This window comes from Xyrauchen texanus, chromosome 48, assembly GCF_025860055.1.
Source record: "Xyrauchen texanus isolate HMW12.3.18 chromosome 48, RBS_HiC_50CHRs, whole genome shotgun sequence".
Classification (NCBI taxonomy): Eukaryota; Metazoa; Chordata; class Actinopteri; order Cypriniformes; family Catostomidae; genus Xyrauchen; species Xyrauchen texanus.
Genome location: NC_068323.1, coordinates 22,099,703 through 22,121,677, shown reverse-complemented (window position 1 = coordinate 22,121,677; position 21,975 = coordinate 22,099,703). Strand labels below are relative to the sequence as shown.

Below are 21,975 nucleotides of genomic sequence, written 5' to 3'. Positions count from 1 at the left end.
ATCAGAATAACTATGACCACGAATAAACCCCACTTGATCTATATGTATGAAAGATGTAATTACTCTACTTAATCGATTAGCCAGAATTTTAGACAATATTTTTTTACATCTAACTGGATCAGGGAAATTGGATGATAACTTTTACATTCATTTAGGTCTTTATCTTTTTAAGAATGAGACTGATCTGGGCTTGCATCATGGTTTGTGGCAATTCACCTTTCTTTAATGACTCTGTAAACTTCTACGAAGATGTGGAGCTATAAAGATCGAAATAGATTTCTTTAATGGCTTTATTAATATCTGTGGCAGAAGTAAATTTATTGCCTCCAAAAGACTTCACTGAAGAAATGTAAAAAAACAAAACACATACTCTTTTTTTTTTTTTTTTTTTTTATGTATCTGGTAAATGGTTTCCCTGCTTTGTCCCCCGACTCAAAATATGTTTTGTCCTGAATAACCAAAACTCAACCTTCTGTGACAGAATAGTATTGTACCTATATTTTAGCTGGGTCAACTCTCTAAGACCATTGGATAACTTCATTGGATGACCATTGGAGCGCTTCAGCTCTATTTCTGCACTTTTCATACTCTTTTCCAATTCTATGAATTCTTGTGCTTTGATCTTTTTAATGTATGAGGCATATTGTATGATCCGCCCCTAAGAACTGCCTCAAGCACCTCCCATGCCACGCCCACAGAGGACACTGAGGACCAGTTGGTTCTACATAAACATTGACTTCTGTCTTTAACATATTTTTAAATTCAGGGTCTTGTAGAAGGGATGTATTAATGCACCATCTATATGTATTTCAGCCAAAACATTAATGACTCTTCCCTAAACGCTTACTTATCAATGTGATGACTCTCCTGCTCTTACTCAAACCAGCACTGCAAAACACATGCCCAACCCATGCCCTGCCAAGTTCAGCTTCCTTTGCAGAAAGGTGCATTTCTTGAAGGAACACTATACATCCATCCTTCTTTTAACAATGTGCCCCAGTCCTTTAGCATTCCTAGAAGAAACATTTTACCTATAATAAATTGTGACAAATTGATATGTAAAGATAAATTGTGTACACAAGACAAAATGATATAGACCACTTTCCAACATTGATGTAACAATCAAATCAGACGTATGTCAGCCATACATCACTTCAGTCTATTATGATAGACTTCAGAGGATGAACTGATCCCATCTCCAACCATAAGACATGGGATACTTCATATGCCATTGTCTGAACCGTGGATTGGGATGGACCACACCGAACCTCACCGAAATTACCGGCTAGGTTGAACTGCAATGCACCTCACTGATCTCTGCCTGCATCACCTTGGTCTTTTAATGGACTATGATATTGAAATGGAATGCATAGACTATCAATTGCCAACTAAAACCTTCATCAGCCAATTAACAAGGACAATTGTATCTATGTGAACTGTTAGTTCTGCAGTTAATCCAGGATGGACTTCAAAGACATTGGTCATTAATCTTACAGTTCAAACAAAATCGATGTTTAAACACTGACTCTTAACACTTAGTTTAATAATTAAACCATGATTTTAACTATACATAAGTAATATTTACATTATATTTATGATGTTAGCCAGAGGGGAACTGGCCCCCACAGTGAGTCTGGTTTCTCCCAAGGTTATTTTTCTCCATTAAACAACATCTTATGGAGTTTTGCATTCTTTGAATCTGTTGCGCTTCACTTGAGTCGAGCTAGCAAAGTCTGGAAAAACCATGATGTTGTAATTCTCCCAGCACAACTTGCCTTTATTCCTATACTGATAGATCAAGTTCTTTCACCTGCTCCAGGAAGCTGACCAAAAACTCTGTGGGCATGCTAAATTTCGAGCCGGCGGTCCACTGTGTCCAATCAATTCGGAGTAAGCCCATACCGTGACCTTCTTTTTTTCCATATCCTCTACCTCCTATCCCACACACGGTCCACATTAGCCTTGGTAGCAGGCAGGTTAGCCTGTAGCTCTCTTTCGGCCGGCTCCAGACACTCAACCCATTTTTCAACATCGTCCATTCTTGTAATCAGGGTGGAAAGTTTCCCCTCCATAGATGTGATCGCTCAACCTATTTCTGTAAGGCCCACCAAGTCATTCGAGATTTCACGAATGCTGCATAAATGTTCGAGAAATCCTAACCTATTTCACGAAGCTCGCTGCCACCATCGATTGGTGCCTTTTAATGTCTCCACAGGCTGACGATTTCACATTTTTTGACATCCTGCCCTCGCAGCACAGTTTTACAAACAAAACTATTCCAGTTCTCACCGGTTAATATTGCTTAAAAGGGTAATTGTAGCAAATCTCAAGCGGATCTTGCCTTTAAGCAACAACCCTTCATGTTACATGACACCCCCGTGCTCATTCTTTATTTTACCCTTGAGTTGTCTCCAAGTTCTCTTGCACAAATTTTGCTGAAACAGTTCATATTGATTTAGTAGAAGTCTTTTGTGCCAGCTCATCTTGACCGACCCACTCGAGTCACAGGATAACACATGGACTCTGTTCCGACAGCAGCTGTTTTACTGTTTCACTCTTTCAATATTGAGAAGAAAGAGTATAAAGCATAAAAACTGCAGAGCACTCAAAGGCTGTAAAGTGTATGTAATTCATGCTCTCTGTAAAGTGCTTCGCTCGGCAGAGTCATGTACGACAACAACCACTTGTCTCCCTGAGCGTGTCCGTAAGGTTGAAGAAGAGGGATTTCAATCGCAGTCTTCTTTCGCCTTCTCCTTTTCTTTTAGCTCTCCCTATAGAGTGGTTGTGCTTGCATTTTATATTCAAGCATTCTTCTGCAATTTATTTAAAAGGAGTAGTTCACCATAATGATGGCGTCCAAAACTTTGATTTCTTCTCTTCTGTTGAACACAAAAGGAGATATTTTGAAGAGTTTTCGCTGCTAAGAGGATTGCAATTGTACTGTCAAGCTCCAAAAAGATTAAAAGCACCATAAAAACAGTCCAGAAGACTTGCTTGCAAATGTCCGTAGCTATTTACAGTAATTAAATAGTACATTTGCCGTAGCTTGTAATTGCATTTGCGCTTTCGCATTTTTTTAATTGCTGTGCCATCCCATCCCCGGTTACGGAACAAACAAGAATCAAATGTCTGCGTTTGTTTTCGTATCCGAGCATGACATTTGGCAATGGTGGAAGAGAAGTTTATCAGTGAATATCGAAATAAAATTCGACCTGTTACCAACACAAAGCTATAATTTGGCATCAGACAACTTGGAATGTAGAGCACAAGTTTTATGGACTACATTTATGGAAAATTGGAATTGACAGCCTTGGTCTTGCCACTGTATGGTTTCATTCTACGGAAAATGAACAGCTTGTACGTCCTTCAAAATTCATTCTTTTTTGACTAACATGTGTCAAAAATAAATAAATAAAACTGGTTTCTAATCCTATAAAAACACATTTTCAAAAGTGGTAGGCGGGTGCTCTAACGAGGAGGCTAAAGGCTACAGCCCCTTGAGGCAAGGGGAGTGAGGTTTACACATACCGCACAGATATAACGTACCAGCTGGCTCTCATTACATATCCACACTAGCTTTGCAGCAAACAGAAATTTGCTGCAAAAGTATTTCTGAATATAAAATTGAAAGGTTTCTGCAAGGGCCTCTAGAGTCCTTTCATATATAGAAACGTCTGAGTACTGACTGCCAGATTGTGAGCTCTGAGTAACTTATCAAACAAGCTGTCATTCATCAAAAGAATATTGCGAGTTGGGTAACTATGGAAACAGTGCATCGTACTTGCTCTATGCACATAGTACTACAACATCCAGCATTATAAAAGTCATCTATTAGAGAAGAGCTCAGCAGTGTCATTGAAAAAGTAGCATTCACACTTTGTCTACAATGTGTTTCGACATGCCAACCGGATAATCTCTCCTTTTCTAATCAGTGGAGCTGTGCAAGCACCCACTCGTACACTTCTAGCACCCAAAAGGGAGCAGCGCAATGTGGCGACTTTAGTTTACAGACCTGTTTCTGTTTTTCCCCCTGCGGTTTTCTAAAGTTTCACTCAAGTATTTAATTGGACAACAGTAGTGGCACTGTTAGTTTGAGCAACACAATGGCTCATTTGTACCGTGTCTTTGGAAGTGAATTGTAAGTGGCTCTGTTTCATACTGAGATTTCTGTGGATGTCTGTTGGAACCTGATTAGCTTTACATCGTAGCCTATCAAGCAAAACTGTCTGATTTGACCAGCATGGACTACATAAAGCCTTTCTGAATTGGCTTGGCACAGTGCCATCATATGACTCGCCTTTTATCGATATAAGCTGGAATTCAGCTTGTGTAGAGGTGTGTATTTATTTTTTTATTCCACTTAGTTGGAAGAGCTGCCTGACCATAGTCATAATAAGTCATGGAACTGAGCTATGTGATGAATTTTTTTTTTTTAAAGGTCACCCTATGATTTTCTCTCTTTCAAGGAACACAAAAGGTGCATTTTTTTAAGGCCAAAACAAAAGAGCGCCTTGAAACAGGATTTTCGCGGGTCTTAAAATCTCTTAATTTGCCCTTCCGCAAAATAAGACCTTAAAAAGGTCTTAAAATGGAGCAACAAGTCTTGGCATTAAATGTTGTTTTCTCTTTGCGGGATTGTTTTCTTGTTGGGTTTAAGTAGGGTGACCAGACATCCCGTTTTGAAGGGGTGTGTCCCAACAATTCTCCCGACAAAGGCAACATGGATTTGTACATTTAAAAAAAAAAAAAGCTAAAATGTGGTTAAAATGTAAAAACAAAGTTTGCATAAATGTTCTGCACTTATATAGCGCCTTTTTAACCTTAACGGTATTAAAAGCGCTTTACACTGTGACTCATTCACCCATTCACACACACATTCATACACCAATGGCAGCAGAGCTGCTATGGAAGGTGCTAGCCTGCCATTGGGAGCAACTTGGGGTTCAGTTTCTTTCCCAAGGACACTTCGGCATGTGGAGTCATGTGGACCGGGATTCGAACCACCAACCCTGCGATTAGTGGCCGACACGCTCTACCAACTGAGCCACAGCCTTAATTTTGTATGTGGTTGTAAGCTTGAACCCCTTAGTTCTGCTTATGTTGCCTTCTTGAGCATCAATAAATGTTTGCATCTTTTGTAACAGTTGTGTTTTAGTCCCTCAATTGTCAAAATCTGGACCTCATATATATATAGCCACTGTTGGGAAGAACTCAAATGTGCAGAAGATGATGAGAAACCAAATAATTTTACTGTAGTTGGGTTTTGTTCTTAAGAAAAGTGGACATCTTCACTGCTCAGGACAAAGCAGGGATTCATGAACAATTATTACACCAACAGTCATTGATCACTGAGAAAGCAACACACCATATTAGGAACCAAGAGAATGTAAATTAACAGGATGTGTGTAAATTCAGTTTCTATTTTGTCGTGTGGAATACATGTGAAGATGTGTTATGTCAAACAGCCTCTTCGGAGCAGTTCTAAATAAAAACAAAATTTTTATTGAATGAAGACTCAATCAGACCTCTGCCTCCCGGTGGTCGGCCGCAAGCTTCCTCCTCCTATAGCCATATGAAGCCCGAGAAGTACCCGGGGGTAAACCGGGCATGGGCTAAGAGTAGCTCCTGGATCTGGCGTTCCATCTCTGCAGCAGGTTTTCAACTTCCGCGTGGTGGCAGACATGGTCCACCAGATCCCAAAAGGATAAAACAAAAATCTTGCTGAGCACCTCTATGCTAAATGGATTGTCCAAGCCCAAAAGGAAGAGCTGTTTCAACTGGTTCAAACTGACAAAAGTCTACAGTAACTCAGATAACCACTCTGTACAATTGTGGTGAGAAGAATATCATCTCTGAATGCTATACTGAGATGCGTGTTGGCACTGTTTTGGCGGACCTACACAATATTAGGCAGGTGGTTTTAATGTTGTGGCTGATCAGTGTATATTTCTGGCCTTAGTGTGCTCATCTGTGTTGTGTCTTGTAAAGAGATCTGTTCTAATAACTGCTCTATCTGAAAGGATGGTGGTCTGTTCAGTATGACCGCTTTAAACCTGTCTCTGTCCCACAGGACAAAGTCACTAGGGTGATTCTTTTCTCTTTGTCCCTCTGCTTCCAAAATTGTTGGCTATTTTGAACTGCATCAGGCTAGCGAATTTGTTGACTCTTGAAATTACGATAATTTTCTGTAGCTTCAAGCTCACATAATTTTTTATGTCTTTGTATTTATTTATTTTTTGGTATTTTTCTGAAGATGGTGGTCGTATCTGATGATGTTCATGAATACGCCATCGCCCTCAAAGACACAGAGGAGAAGATCTGCCGATGCCCTAGCAGAGTAAGACCACCTCATCACACCACATTAAAAAATGTCATTGAAATGTTGTCTGTCTGTAATGCTGCAAGTTTCTCAATGTTATTGTCGATATGATTATCTGATTTTCTTTTGGCAGAGACCGGATATTCTAGAAGAGTTGCAAAAGAGCCAAAAAGTGTTTGCTGAGAAGCTGAACCACCTGAGTCGTAGGTTAGCCTGGATCAACGCTACCATCTACTCCAAGGTATGGCTGACAATGCTGGTCAAAAACCCATTGAAACATAGGGTGAACCAAATGTCCCTATAATTTTAAGCAATGGCACTTTATAGAGGAGAAATTGCATTAATATGATTTTACCAAGGAATTGCCCATTACGTGCCCCATAAAGAACAGACATTTAAATCAGCCTTGAAATGGCTCTTTGAAAGGGCACTTAGGGTACAAGGCATTTTGGATATTCTTTAAATGCCAATGCATTTATCACAGAACTTTCTGAATATGAAATGAGAGTAATGGATTTTAAAGCGGTCATAGCATATAATACACAAATTTCTTTGCACTTTTTATTTTATATTTTATTTCTTTTTCTCCCCAATTTGGAATGCCCAATTCCCAATGCACTTTTCATTCCACCCAATTCCCAAGTTCTCGTGGTGGCGTAGTGACTCGCCTCAATCTGGGTGGCGGAGAACAAATCTCAGTTGCCTCCGCGTCTGAGACCATCTACCCTCGCATCTTATCACGTGGCTTGTTGAGGGCGTTTCCGTGGAGACATAGCCCTCAAAGGAGGCTTCACACTATTCTCCACGGCATCCACGCACAACTGAGCACGCGCCCCACCGAGAGCGAGAACCACATTATAGTGACCACGAGGAGGTTACCCCATGTGACTCTACCCTCCCTAGCAACCGGGACAATTTTGTTGCTTAGGAGACCTGGCTTGAGTCACTCAGCATACCCTGGTATTCGAACTCACTAACTCAAGGGGTGGTAGTCAGCAGCTTTACTCGCTGAGCTACCCTTTCCTTGCACTTTTAAAATAAAGAGTTTAATGAAGTATGTAGGCATACTCTTACTTTTAAAATGCAAAACTAAGTTGCAAAAATGTTTCATTTAGAAAGCTACATGATTATAATGTCATAACCATGAGCTCATTAATATATAATGCTCATTAACATCCACTTTGCAAGGTAACTCATTTGAGATGCAAAAAGTTAACCAATCATAAAAAGGTAATTTACATGCATTAAGGTACAGTAGCAAAAACAGCTGGTTTTAAAGACCTCATGAAATATTTAAATAAATACATTTAATCCTTTTTTTAATTATTATTTATTTATTTATTTTTTTTTTTGCTGTCATTTTCGATCAAGCTGTAATTTGCCGAAGTACGCTAAAGCTAAAATATTATTTAATTCTCTATTTAGGATACATGAAATGTAAGCTATGAAATTAGCCTCGGCAAGACAATGGAGTCTACCATTTTATTTCAGAAACTTCACAAGTTTGAACCCAGGGTGTGCTGAGTGACTCCAGTCAGGTCTCCTAAGCAACCAATTGGCCCGATTGCTAGGGAGGGTAGAGTCACATGGGGTAATCTACTCGTGGTCGCTATAATGTGGTTCGCTGTCGGTGGGGTGTGTGGTAAGTTGTGTGTGGATGCCGTGGAGGATAGCGTGAAGCCTCCACACGCACTAGGTCTCCGGCTCAACAAGCCACATGATAAGATGCGCGGATTGACGTTTGCAGACACGGAGGCAACTGAGACTTCACTACACTACCACGAGGACCTAGAGTACATTGGGAATTGGGCATACCAATTTGGGGAGAAAAGGTAAGAGTTAGGTACTTTGAATAAACAACACAACAACACACATGTACTTAAAATGTACATAATAATTACATTGCATTATATGCTTAAATACATTGTAATTAAAGGCATCTAATATAAAGTGGGTACACTTTATTCTAATACAATTTGTGTTAATGTAGGAGAAGATGTTGGATGTGTACTGGCTCCTACGAGTGTGTATCCGCACTATCGAGCATGCAGATAGCACTGGCTCTCTTTTCGCCTTCATGCCGGAGTTCTACCTCAATGTGGCCATGAACAGCTACAGCGCACTCAAGAACTACTTCAGCCCCTCCAACTGTATGGAAGAACTTCCTGGTACTTCTCAACTTATTTCACTACCTTACTATTCACTTTAATGCTGCTAGGGTGTGCCTGTAATTAGTATACTGTAAGTCTCCATGGATAAAAAATAACTAAATAGAAAGAAGGTCTATGCTCACCATGCACATTTTTAGCTATGCAAGATTTGAAGCAGAAACCAGGTGCAGGAGTAAGCAAGTGCACCTGTATTTTCGTTCCCTCAGCTTAAAAACTCATTGGGTCTGTTTCAAAACCTAGTGAGCTACCTCACTGCTTATATAGGCAGCTGAAATGCAGCCTCATAAGTTGCCAATTTGGAACGTTCTACATAGGCAGCAACTCTACAGAAAAGATAAATTGATATATAAACCGCAGAGGTTTTGACTGATGCTTTTGTTTCATGTTTTTGACCCTCTGTTTCACTCAGGTTATGAGGACACACTCGCACAGCTTGCGGCTATACTCGCCAAACACTTTGCAGATCCACGTATCGTCGGGACGGGTGAGAGGAACCGTCTTTAAACACACAATGAACCACAAAGTCTCTGAAATTGTGCTCCCTGTGACTCGGGTCCTTCATTAAATGTAAAGATATGGGATTTTTCTTGCCTGTTTTATCAACCACTTGGCCAAAAGCGCTTGGTAAAAGTAATAGCACACCTCTCCTCAACAAGCCACATGATTTATTCATTCATGTCTGTAAGTTAGGTTCTGAAGTTCATGTTTTAACCCAAAGTATGAGCAATAGTAATAGTGATGTTTGATTTAGTACTTTTCAACAAGACACAGAGGTAAATTCAATGCCTTCCTTCAAGATTTTCTTAAAAGTGCACCTGCTGTAGTTATAGTAGATATATACGAGTTGCTTCATTTAATTATATTATTTTGTTCCAGACAGAGCTTATATGATAATGCCCAAGCCATTATGATTTATGATACAACTATTAAATTACAGAGACCCAGTCTCAGTTCTCAAACTGCTAAATGCTTCCTGCTTTAATGCATGGAGTGTCTGTCTGTCTGTCTGTCGCTCTGTCTGTCTATCTATCTATCTGTCTGTCTTTCTGTCTGTTTATCTATCTATCTGTCTGTCTGTCTTTTCGATCTATCACTCTTTCTGTCTTTTAGATTTTTCACTTTGTCTGTCTGTCTGTCTATCTATCTATCTATCTATCTATCTATCTATCTATCTATCTGTCTATCTATCTGTCTTCATCTGTCTATCTGTCTGTCTGTCTGTCTGTCTGTCTGTCTGTCTGTCTGTCTGTCTTTTGATCTATCACTCTTTTTGTCTATTTGATTTTTCACTTTGTCTGTCTGTCTGTCTATCTATCTGTCTGTCTGTCTTTTCGATCTATCACTCTGTCTGCCTGCCTGTCTGTCTTTTCGATCTATCACTCTTTCTGTCTATTTGATTATTCACTTTATCTGTCTTTTTTCTGTTTCATCCATCTGTCCATCCATCCTTCCATCTATCTTCTCCTCTGTTTACAGAATCTGTCCGTTCATCCATCCATCCATTCACCATCTGTACGTCCATTTACATCCATCCATCCATCCATCCATAGTTTCCATCTGTCTGTATATTTGTTTCTCTCTGTCTCACTCCCCCCAGCTCTTTCCAAACTCCCCCCTCCCTCCCTCACTGTCTGTTCTCATACCCAGCTCTGTTAATATTTTATTCCCATTACCTGCCGGAAAAGACTCAAAGGCGAGTGGCCCAAAAATACGAGGATAATAATCATTTCGGCTGTTTTAATGGCATTTTTTTAACCTATTATAGCATTGGCTTGCACCGTTTATCACCGTGGTTCATTTATCACTGAAAGGTGTAATTAAAAGCTTCCTCTCTCAGCTCAAGTCGTTTGCATGACGAGTTTGAACTGCATTATTTTCTTAATCCTTTTTAAGGACATGACTGTGAAACACTCGACTCTGAATCATACGTGAGCTGCTATGGAAATGAACAGATGTTATTAGACCCATTTGTTTAAACTGCATTTCACAAGCAGGCTTTTTTATTATATTCACAATGTTATGCTGATGCATTCAGATTTGTTGCATATTTATCTTGCTTTCTGTGGGGTTTGGTTACTGATTGCTTCATTTTTAAACATGGCTGTCGAACTGTACACAGACGAAAGCACACATTTTAGTGGCATTTACGCTAAAAATGCTTTCATGCCTGAAAAGCTATTCTTTTGTTGTGTGTGGCGTGTTTTGATTAAATGGGGATTTTTATGTATGTATGCCTCTTTTATCACGATCAAGGTCTTAATATTTTTTCTCAACTAAAGGGGAGCTTTTAAGAAATCATAAAGAGTTCTTGATTCATAAGCAGAAAAGCCAAAATGTACCAAATGTAACCTGTATTCAATGTAGCCTGGGTCACATTTTTCTTTTACCTTGCATCATTTTATTCATGTTTATTGAGGATGAGGGCATGTCTCGCCAACCTCGCCATTTTGCCTTCTGTCTACTTTGGCAAGCTTCTACCAAACTACAGAAATAATGTACCATAGAATTGTGGTAAAAAGTGTTTTATCCTCCCTTTCATAAGTTTGTAAGACTTTTTATTTTGCTGTCTGTGCACCATTATATGATTGGTTGCATTTTATTAAGGGCTTTTAGCATTGCTCCCTGTTGTCCTGCTGTACGTGACCCTGCCATAACAGACACTGAGTTGTGACCCACCAGATGAAAACCATTTTTTTTGTTTATTTCTTGTGCTCCACAGATATCAAAGACTCACTCATGCAAGCTTTGGCCAGTTATGTGTGTTACCCACAGTCATTGCGTGCTGTTGAGAGGATTCCAGAGGAGCAGTAAGTTGCCCAATTTCTCATTGTAGTGCCAGTGGGGAGCAGAAGTGGGATTGTTCAACCAAAGAATTATAATTCAGTCGTTCCAAACCCCTGTGGCTTTCTTCCTTATGTGGAACACAAAATAAATCAAAATAATTTATATCCTGGTCCATCTTTTCCATACAATTTCAGTGGATAACAACTTACTGTTGAGCTTTGAAAAGCACCCAAAAGTATCATAAAAGTAGTTTTTGTGTGTCAAATTCCAAGTCTTCTGAAGGCATCTGGTTTTGGTGAGAATCAACCCATAATTCACATTTTTTTTGCATGTTAATGGGTGCATGAGAGAAGATTGTTTACAGTGTCATGCATGTTCACGTGAGAACTCTCATTATTTTTATCGCTAAACAAACAAAGTTATTGTGAACACGAGCCACTGCGAATGAGCTTCGCTCAAACTGCTCATAAACATGGCAAGAACTAGCATTTATTAGCTATGGAAGTTCTCAAGAGAACATAAGCCACTCTGAATGAGCTTCACTCAAAGTGCTCATAAGTCAAGAACTAGCATTTATTAGCTTCTCGCGTGAACATGAGCCACTGTTAAGAAAGAGCTTCGCTCATAGCGGTCAGGAACACCGTGAGAACAAGCATTTTTTTTGCTCTAAAACAATGCAAGTTCTCACGAGAATACGCAAGCCACTGAGAATAAGCTGTGCTCAAAGTGCTCATGAACACTATGAGAACTAGCATTTGTTTGTGCTAAAAACATTGAACGCATGAGCCACTGTGTACAAGCTTCTCTCATAGCGCTCATCAACACCTCGATAACTAGCTTTTTTATTTCTTCCGAATTTGGAATTCCCAATGCACTCTAAGTCCTTGTGGGGGGCGTAGTGACTCGCCTCAATCCGGGTGGCGGAGGACGAATCTCAGTTGCCTCCGCGACTGAGACAGTCAATCCATGCATCTTATCACATTGCTTATTGAGCGCTTTGCCGCGGAGACACCGCGATCAACAAGCCATGTGATAAGATGCGTGGATTGACGGTCTCAGACGCGGCGGCAACTGACATCCACGCACAACTCACCATGTGCCCCACCGAGAGTGAGAACCACACATTATAGCGACCATGAGGAGGTTACCCCATGTGAACACCATAAGAAATATTAATTTTTTTTTGCACTAAAAGTTTGTTAGTCTTTTTTTGTGTGTTTTGTAGCATCTACAATTTCAAATAATGCCACTAAATGGCATGTAAAAACCAAACAAACTGTGTTTAGTTCATGTCAATCATTCAGACCTTTTGTTTCTATGTGGGTGGTTCATGCCATCTTGGTTTGCGGCAAACTGGACCAGACCTGAAGTTGCAGGTCTTGCTACATGAGACTTACTTTGCTACTAACATTGTCAATAAACTGTATTTTCCTTTGGTTTGTGCTGTCTGTCTCATGTCTTTATTTTGCAGTGCTTTTAGGTATCTAATAAAGTTGTAAATGTGATTTCTCTCAGGCGAATGGCTATGATGAGGAACTTACTGGCTCCGTATGAACAGAGACCCTGGGCTCAAACCAACTGGATCCTGGTTCGTCTTTGGAGGGTACGCTGCCTTTCTTTTTCTGTTTCACCCGCTAACTCACCCAAGTTCTCTCTCTGCCTTCCATTCACTTTATTTTCATCTTGCCTTTGCCCTTCCTTCCCCTCCATTATATCATTAGATTGAGCTCAGAATAGGTGCATTATATCAGAGCCATTACGCAGAATATCTCTGCTGTTTTCCATTTAGCATTATGAAATGACCCTCACAAACCAACGATTCCTATTTAGCTGTTTAACATTTATTATATGGAGAAAGTGGATGCGTTGTTCTGAATCTTTCAGGCAATGTTATTGGGTCTATTTTTATTTAACTTCAGGTTTATTGCTCCGTTCTTACTCATTTTTTAGTTTTTCAGAGTATTGTTCTATTTTTTCCATTATGAAAAACAACTCAATCTGTAGTGCCTTTTCATGCAGAGTGAAAGTTAAAATGTTACAGATCATTGGTCACGGGGTTGGATCACTGCATTTATTTGCTGTTTGAGCTTCTTAATGTCTTTTAGGCCTTATACTATACATACTGCAGCTAAATACGTTTGTCGCTCTTGTAAATGCGTAATCCTATGTTACACACACATTTAAGGGTAAATTCACTGAACAATTTCGCTACTTTTGCACGTGGTATTTCAGCGCAGTAATAAAACAGTTTTACTAATTTACTCACCAACCACCTGCAGTTTAGTTTAACCAGGCTCCAATCATACTGATTTTGTGCTGCACTATCAGTATTTACATTTATTATCATTATTTAAGTCACGCTTCAAGGGGTCCTGGGTAGCTCTGCGAGTATTGGCACTGACTACCACCGCTCGAGTCGCGAGTTTGAATCCAGGACATGCTGAGTGACTCCAGCCACGTCTCCTAAGCAACCAAATTGGCCCAGTGACTAGGGAGGGTAGAGTCACACTCCTCGCTATAATCGCTATAATGTGGTTATAATGTGGTTCTCGCTCTCGGTGGTGTGCATGGCGAGTTGTGTGTGGATGCCGTGGAGAATAGCGTGAAGCCTCCACGGTAACGCGCTCAGCAAGCACGTGATAAGATACGCGGATTGACGTCTCAGACGTAGAGGCAACTGAGATTCGTCCTCCACCACCCAGATTGAGGCAAGTCACTACGCCACTACGAGGACTTAGAGCGCATTGAGAATTGGGCGTTCCAAATTGGGGATAAAAGGGAAAAACTATGAGCGCGAACCACAAGGAGGTTACCCTGTGTGACTCTACACTCCCTAGCAACCAGGCAAATTTGGTTGCTTAGAGACCTGGCTGGAGTCACTCAGCATGCCCTGGATTCAAACTCACGAACTCCAGGGGCGGTAGCCAGCGTCTTTACCACTGAGCTACCTAGACTCCCCTAAATTGATTTGTAAATTTTGACACCAGTCTGTCAGCAAAACTTTTGTCGATGGCGATTTACAAAATGTTTTGGCATCTCTCATTGCTAATATTACTTTGGTTATAAAAAGCTAGCAGCAGATAGGCTGAACTGTTGGCATCCGTGGAACATTGCTGTAGTCATTTTTGTCAGTCATCGAAATTTAACCGGTCTGTATTCCATTCTTTAGGGATTCACTCCCCAGATTTTGCAGTGTGTCTGTGGCTTTATATTGTATTCCTCTTGTTCTCAGGGTTGTGGCTTTGGGTACAGATACACTCGACTGCCTCATTTGCTGAAGACCAAACCCGAGGACGCCAACCTGCCCAGCCTACAGAGTGAGTTACCAACCTCTTTATTTTCAGCCCAACTTTCAAGCTTTTGACTAAAAACCTTTTATTTTTCTGCTTAAAACATTGCCTTTATTTATGTTCCTTCTGCCTAAATTAAATGAGTTTCTCATTTACTATCCTTCCAATGTCTTGACTGTTTGTTAGATATTTTAGTTATGTATTGTAATGTGTTTTTTTATAACTTTATAAACTATAATCACTGGCTTCCGGTAACGGCCGTCCGCGCATTCACAAGAGAGTCGAGTTCCGGCGTATGACGGAGGTGTAGCATAAGCTCCACCTAGAAGTTGAGAAGTGACAAACACACGAAAGCATTGCTTCGCTTCAGAAGGTCTTTATTAACCCCATGGAGCCGTATGGATTACTTTTTTGATGGATGGATGCACTTTTTTGGCCTTCAAAATCTAAGGTACCATTCAATCCCATTATAAAGCTTGGAAGAGTCAGGATATCTTTTAATATAACTCCGATTGTTTTTGGCTGAAAGAAGAAAGTCATATACACCTAGGATGGCTTGAGGGTGAGTAAATTATGGGATAATTTTTTGGTGAACACCCTTTAAGACTGCTGGCTTTCTTTGCCACCTGTTTTCCGACAAGTCCCACCTCCTTCATCAGGATTGGCTATTAGGAGCTGTTTACAAGCACTCTGCAATAGGACAGTTGAGGTAGCTACAGCAACCATGAACGTCTCAGTGGAAATGTAGCAGAAGGGCACAATGCTCTTAAGTTTAGTATACAATGTATTTACTGTATACTATAGTTATCATTATAAAATATATTTACCCCATTGATTATAGACATAATTACTGTAATGTAAGTTTTTATTTAAATATAGTAGCATGGGATCATGCAAAGCTAAGGAATTATTTCCTTTTTCACTTTTTGCAGTCTCTATACTGTGCATTTAATTTATCCCAAACTATGACTGGTGACATACAGTAGTTAGCCACTTCCTATTCTACCATTTCTTCTCATTTATCAACTTTGCCAGAGTTTCCAGGGTAAAACTACACTATTACGTTAGTCTTAAAGAGTTTTACATTGGCGAGATTAAATTAAGATGATTTCAGATGATAGTGGTAGCTAACATGGCCAAGCTAATAGCTATGTAAGTATAACTTGGTAACCTTGATAGCGAGCCAAGACAAATACTAATATAACCATACTAAGAGAGCTAGCCAGATACTGTAGTTAGCTCGCTAGTAAGCCTATTGGCAGTTTAGAGACTAGAAAAACATATATATATATATATATATATATATATGTAAATACATATTTAATGGAAGTGCATTCTTATCCAGTTAAATAATGTCCCTTCTTAAAACCCTATTGAAATGTACTGATGAAATCAAATCAGACATGACATTTGACATAGCATAGCATTATTATTATATATAGTTAGCATTATATACTGTAGATTGATTGATATGCACTGTCATTAAACCTCAGTAAACTTTCATTTTCTCTCACGCAGTCAGAGCAGATCACTCAAACTCACATATTAGTTGGACATGAGATCCCTCCCGGCTTAAAAGGCTCTTCTGTCTCCCGCTCACTTTATTACATTTGCTTACATGGTTTCACTTTCAGTTCTCGCAGTTTCAGCTAGTAATCGCATTTTAGAGTTCCTTGTGTGCATTGAAGTGATTTCCATGCGTATGCCCATGTTATGTAGGTGTAGGACGTCAAGCGTATTGGATACAGATGCTTGTATAATAATAATAAAAAAGTCCAATATCCACAATGTGTACGTCAAATTTTTTCAGTGCCACGATACACCGATACACCCCTAAAATAAACTCTGTGTGTGTATATATATATATATATATATATATATATATATATATATATATATATATATATATATATATATATATATACTGTATATTGCATACATAGTAATGTAAAAACATTTCATTGTGATTTTTAAGAAGAAATTCCGAGACATGCCAGAGAAGTCATTTGCAGTGATTCTTTTGTGCTTGTCATTTATGTGCTTTACATTCATGCATGTTTTTGTGTGGATGTATGTGTTTACATCCTAAATAGGATCTGTATCAGCGGCGTCACATTTAACCCACTTGTATAAATGTGTTACCAGTCTAAATAAAGCACTAAATATTCCACCTATAGCACATTAAAGATAGTTTACAATATCAAAGCATTTACATTTATGCATTTGGCAGATGCTTTTATCCAAAGTGACTTGCAGTGCACTTATTACAGGGACAATCCCCCCGGAGCAACCTGGAGTTAAGTGCATTGCTCAAGGACACAATGGTAGTGGCTGTGGGGATCAAACCAGCAACCTTCTGCTTACCAGTTCATTGCTTTAGCCCACTACACCACCACCACCACTCCATAGCAAATAAGTGTATTCATCTTAGAAACTCTTCAAGCACTGTTGGCATCTCAGAGTTAGTTGTTTTGTTGAAAAACAATAACAAAACACTAAAAGAAGGGTACATTCAACATTTTAGGCAAGCTACATCATCTATTTATTGATTATACATAAGAGATGTTCCTTGTTTGTAATAATGCTGTTATGACTTCTGGGCAATGGCAAATCAAATCAAACAGTTTTTGTTTTGTTCCTGACCCTGGAGATGATATCCTTGGCTGACATTATTAGAAAGTCCAAATCGATAATTTTGAACACTTAGTACAAATGCTGGGATATCACTAGGGATATTTTGACGTCATTCCATTGTTCTGTCGGACTGTAAAAAGTCTCTTTGCTTCAAGACTTTATACTCATTAAAGTCAAACTTGCGTGCACACATAAACTCAGCAAGGATGTGGCTATTCGCTCCACATCCATTATTCCTTACTGCAGACTGTCAGATCAATACTTTAAGAGACAATCCATTAAGTCAAAGCATCCATTGCATTGGCCACAGATATGTATTTTCTTTAAAGCCATGTACTCTAATTTCTAATTATGTAGAAGATGCTGGGGCTTTTACTTATTAAAGGGATGGTTCACCCATTTATTGAAATGTATGTCAGTATTAACTCACCCTCATGCTGTTCTTAACCGGTGTGACTTTCTCTCCTTTGCAGAACAAATTAATAGTTATTTTAAATAGTGTCTTTTCCATGTTTTTAATACACGTGCAGTTGATAGTGACTCCCTTTAAAGAGAAAAAGTAAAAAAAAAGCACCCAAAAGTATCATAAGAGTACTCTATAAGCAGTTCATAAAAGTAGTTTATGAGAGAAACCAGGTCAAGAAACGACATAAGTTCTACCGCGAACCTTTGCTTTCGCAAGGTTTTAGCGCTAGCCATTGTGAACTAGCTTCTCTCATGAACTACTTTTAAGACGCAAGTTCTAGCGGACATTGCAAGTTGTATCACAAACGACGTAAGTTCTACTGCAAACTTTAGCTTTCTTGAGGTTTTAGTGCTAACCATTTTGAACTAGCTTCTCTTATGCACTACTTCAATGACGCAAGTTTTAGCATGAACGATGAAATTTCATCGCAAACAATGCAAGTTCTACCTTAAACCTTTGCTTTCGCAAGGTTTCAGCGGTAGCCATCATGAACTAGGTTCTCTCATTAACTACTTTGACACAGGTTCTGACGTGAACATTGCAAGTTCTATCACAAACGATACAAGTTCTACAGCAATCCTTTGTTTTCGCGAGGTTTTAGCGCTAGCCATTGTAAACTAGCTTCTCTCATAAACTACTTTTATGATGCAGATTCTAGCCTGAACAATACAAGTTCTGTCACAAACGATTTGTTGAGGTATTAGCACTAGCCATTGTGTACTTGCTTCTCTTACGAACTACTTTTATGATGCAAGTTCTGTCACAAACGATTTGTTGAGGTATTAGCACTAGCCATTGTGAACTAGCTTCTCTCATTAACTACTTTTATGATGCAGATTCTAGCCTGAACAATACAAGTTCTGTCACAAACGATTTGTTGAGGTATTAGCGCTAGCCATTGTGTACTAGCTTCTCTTACGAACTACTTTTATGATGCAAGTTCTGTTACAAACGATTTGTTGAGGTATTAGCACTAGCCATTGTGAACTAGCTTCTCTCATTAACTACTTTTATGATGCAGATTCTAGCCTGAACAATACAAGTTCTGTCACAAACGATTTGTTGAGGTATTAGCACTAGCCATTGTGTACTAGCTTCTCTTATGAACTACTTTTATGATGCAAGTTCTGTCACAAACGATTTGTTGAGGTATTAGCACTAGCCATTGTGAACTAGCTTCTCTCATTAACTACTTTTATGACCCAGGTTCTAATGTGGACGACAAAGTTTCATCACAAACAATGCAAGTTCTACCTTAATCCTTTGATTTGTTGAGCTTTTAGTGCTAGCCATTGTGAACTAGCTTCTCTTATGAACTACTTCAATAACGCAAGTTCTAGCATGAACGACACAAGTTCCATCACAAACACTGTAAATTCTACCTCAAACCTTTGCTTTCGCAAGGTTTCAGCGCTAGCCATTGTAAACTAGCTTCTCTCATAAACTACTTTTATGATGCAGGTTCTGACGTGAAAATTGCAAGCTCTCACAAATGATGCAAGTTCTACCACAAAACTTTCTTTCACTAGGTTTCAGCGCTAGCCATTGTGATTAGCTTCTTTCATGAACTACTTTTATGATGCAAGTTCTAGCCTGAACAATACAAGTTCTGTCACAAACGATTTGTTGAGGTTTTAGCACTAGCCATTGTGTACTAGCTTCTCTTATGAACTACTTCAATGATGCAAGTTCTGTCACAAACGACTCTAGTTTTACCGCAAAGCTTTGTTTTCACAAGGTTTGGATAAAAGCGTCTGCCAAATGAATAAATGTAAATAAATGTAAATGTTTCAGCGCTAGCCATTGTGATCCAGCTTCTTTCATGATCTACTATTACTATTAATTTCAGATCATTTAATAGTAATGTCAATTCAGTTTTTACCTAATTTTGCTGAATTTCGTCCTGCTCATAGAAATGTCCAGTTGTTCTGTGAGGCTTGCCAGTAACTAAAGGGAGCTGGTCTTAGCGAAGGGTCAATTATGCCTTTCAACAATAGCACTTAATCAGGAGCCCTAATACTTAGCTTTGCAATTTATTCTTCAGAGTTTAGACTTTTATGAAGTACACTTGGGTACTGTCTTGAAATTTTATATTGTCTTATTGTATGTGATGCAATAATTCTTTCCCTGGTCTGATGAGTTTTTCCCTCAATGCTTATTCCATCTCTTTTTAACTCTCATTTGCATGGCGTCCAGAAGATCTGTCAGTTGCTAGTTTTCAAAGTAAGTTTCATTGTATTTTGTTTTCACCTTCCGTTGACCCTTAGCAACACTATCCTTTGTGCAGGTCTACTCTGATTTTACCGTACTGGCTCAAATCAGACTGATTTGTATTTAGGATTGTGTCTTAAACTAGTCTTAGTGCTGCCCAGTAGCTTGATTAGGATTTGTTTTTCCCAGTTTTGTTTTAGAGTCCTAAATCATGGAGATGCAGCACTGACACCATAAAAAGCATCCCTTAATTTCACCTCAGTCTCTAGCTCTCTCTTTGTCTGTCTATGTATACGCCTTCCTCTTTGCCCAATAAGCCCCTGTTTTCCAAGCAGCCACTTAGCAATTAGCAAATTCTGACTTCGTCTAATTAAACATGAAGGTTGTGTCTCTGAGACCTGAACCCCTGCATCTAATCATTAGCTTAAGGTAGGGCTTTATTGTCATTGCTCGCTCTTGCTTTTAACACTATGCTCCATGGCTTTTAGCGTGTTTGCGATCGCTGTGCTTTCCGAGATAAGGTATTAAATTACCCAGTGTCCTCTTTGTGTGCATGTAATGAGAGAATGCCCTTTCTGTGTTCACCAGACGTGGTCAGATAGCAGTAATAAAGCGGCTGGGGAGGGTGATGGTTTCCCATCAGCTCTCTGTTTTGTTGTTACACTATTGCGTTATTTCAGCATTGCCACTCTGTTAAAATGTGACAGATTGCATCCACTCTCCTGTGACAGATGATGTTGGTTTCTGGTATGTGTAGGTTTTGGCTTATTGAGTAAAATGGGTTTTGGTTTGAAATAATAAAATCATTTATATTTTCCCACATTGTTCTTTCTGTTTTGTATTTAAAGCTGAAGTGCGCCATTTCTGCGCCACTGGCACAACTGGATTTTAATAAACAACTTTTTTTAAACAACTTTTTCTCGAATACTCCCTTCATCTTCCATTGGTTGACAAACAGATTGTCCTGCCCCATACTCATGCATTGAATAAGGCCTTTTACTACCTATTTGTATTCTTTAATCATTAAACAAAGCATTTTTGTATGTCTAAACCGCTTCCTCACGTGAAAGGAGATGCCGACTAATGCTGTAGTTTATGAAAGCATTCACACATTTTATGCTAAATATTCATGCTAATGATTGACATACTGGATGATTATGCTCATCTCTGATTGTTTACAGAGCCATGCCCATCACTTCTGCTGCAGAGACACATGGCTGAGCTGCTCAGTCAGGATAAAGAAATGGCTGCCAGCTTCCTCAACAGTGTCTTAAACCAGCTCAACTGGGCCTTCTCTGAATTTATCGGCATGATACAGGAGGTAAGAAACTTGTGTTGTCCCATCAAAAACCTTCTACTGAGCTTATCAGCTGAGCTACAATACAGAAAATTATTTCTTTATTCAGTGCTTTTGGCAAGATAAATTTGCTTGAGAAGCAAAATTGTGTATTACAACTACATTATAAAACTATTGTAATAACGAATAATAAATATATATATATACACACAGACCAATCAGCCACAACATTAAATCCACCTGCCTAATATTGTGTAGGTCCCCCTCAAACCGCCAAAACAGCACCAACCCGCTTCTCAGAATGCTATTCTGCACCATTTTGAGTAAATTCTAGAGACTGTTGTGTGTAAAAATCCCAGGAGATCAGCAGTTACAGAAATACTCAAAACAGCCCATCTGCCACCAACAATCATGCCATGTGATTATTTAATCAGCTAATCATGTGGCAGCAGTGCATAAAATCAAACTGATGTGGGTCAGGAGCTTCAGTTAATGTTCACATCAACCATCAGAATGGGGGGAAAATGGGATCTCAGTGATTTGGAGCGTGGCATGATTGTTGGTGTCAGATGGGCTGGTTTGAGTATTTCTGGTATTTTCACACACAACAGTCTCTAGAATTTACTCAGAATTGTTCAAAAACAAAAACCATCCAGTGAGCGGCAGTTCTGTGGATTGAAACGGCTTGTTGATGAGAGAGATCAACAGAGAATGGCCAGACTGGTTTGAACTGACAAAGTCTTCAGTAACTCAGATAACCGCTCTGAACAATTGTGATGAAAAGAATTTAATGCTCATAATGC

The 21,975-nt window shown here is 39.2% G+C and overlaps 1 protein-coding gene across 1 annotated transcript in view; it reads left to right on the top strand.

Annotated features, from left to right (window-relative positions):
* The window catches only part of LOC127639360 (E3 ubiquitin-protein ligase RNF123-like), a 176,008-nt gene that overhangs the window by 31,418 nt on the left and 122,615 nt on the right, over positions 1-21,975 (top strand). The window contains exons 25-32 of the mRNA XM_052121316.1: positions 6,254-6,337; positions 6,453-6,560; positions 8,310-8,487; positions 8,900-8,974; positions 11,210-11,297; positions 12,790-12,877; positions 14,507-14,591; positions 21,057-21,196. Of these exons, the coding sequence (XP_051977276.1) occupies positions 6,254-6,337; positions 6,453-6,560; positions 8,310-8,487; positions 8,900-8,974; positions 11,210-11,297; positions 12,790-12,877; positions 14,507-14,591; positions 21,057-21,196 (846 nt within the window). The remainder of the gene's footprint in view (positions 1-6,253; positions 6,338-6,452; positions 6,561-8,309; positions 8,488-8,899; positions 8,975-11,209; positions 11,298-12,789; positions 12,878-14,506; positions 14,592-21,056; positions 21,197-21,975) is intronic.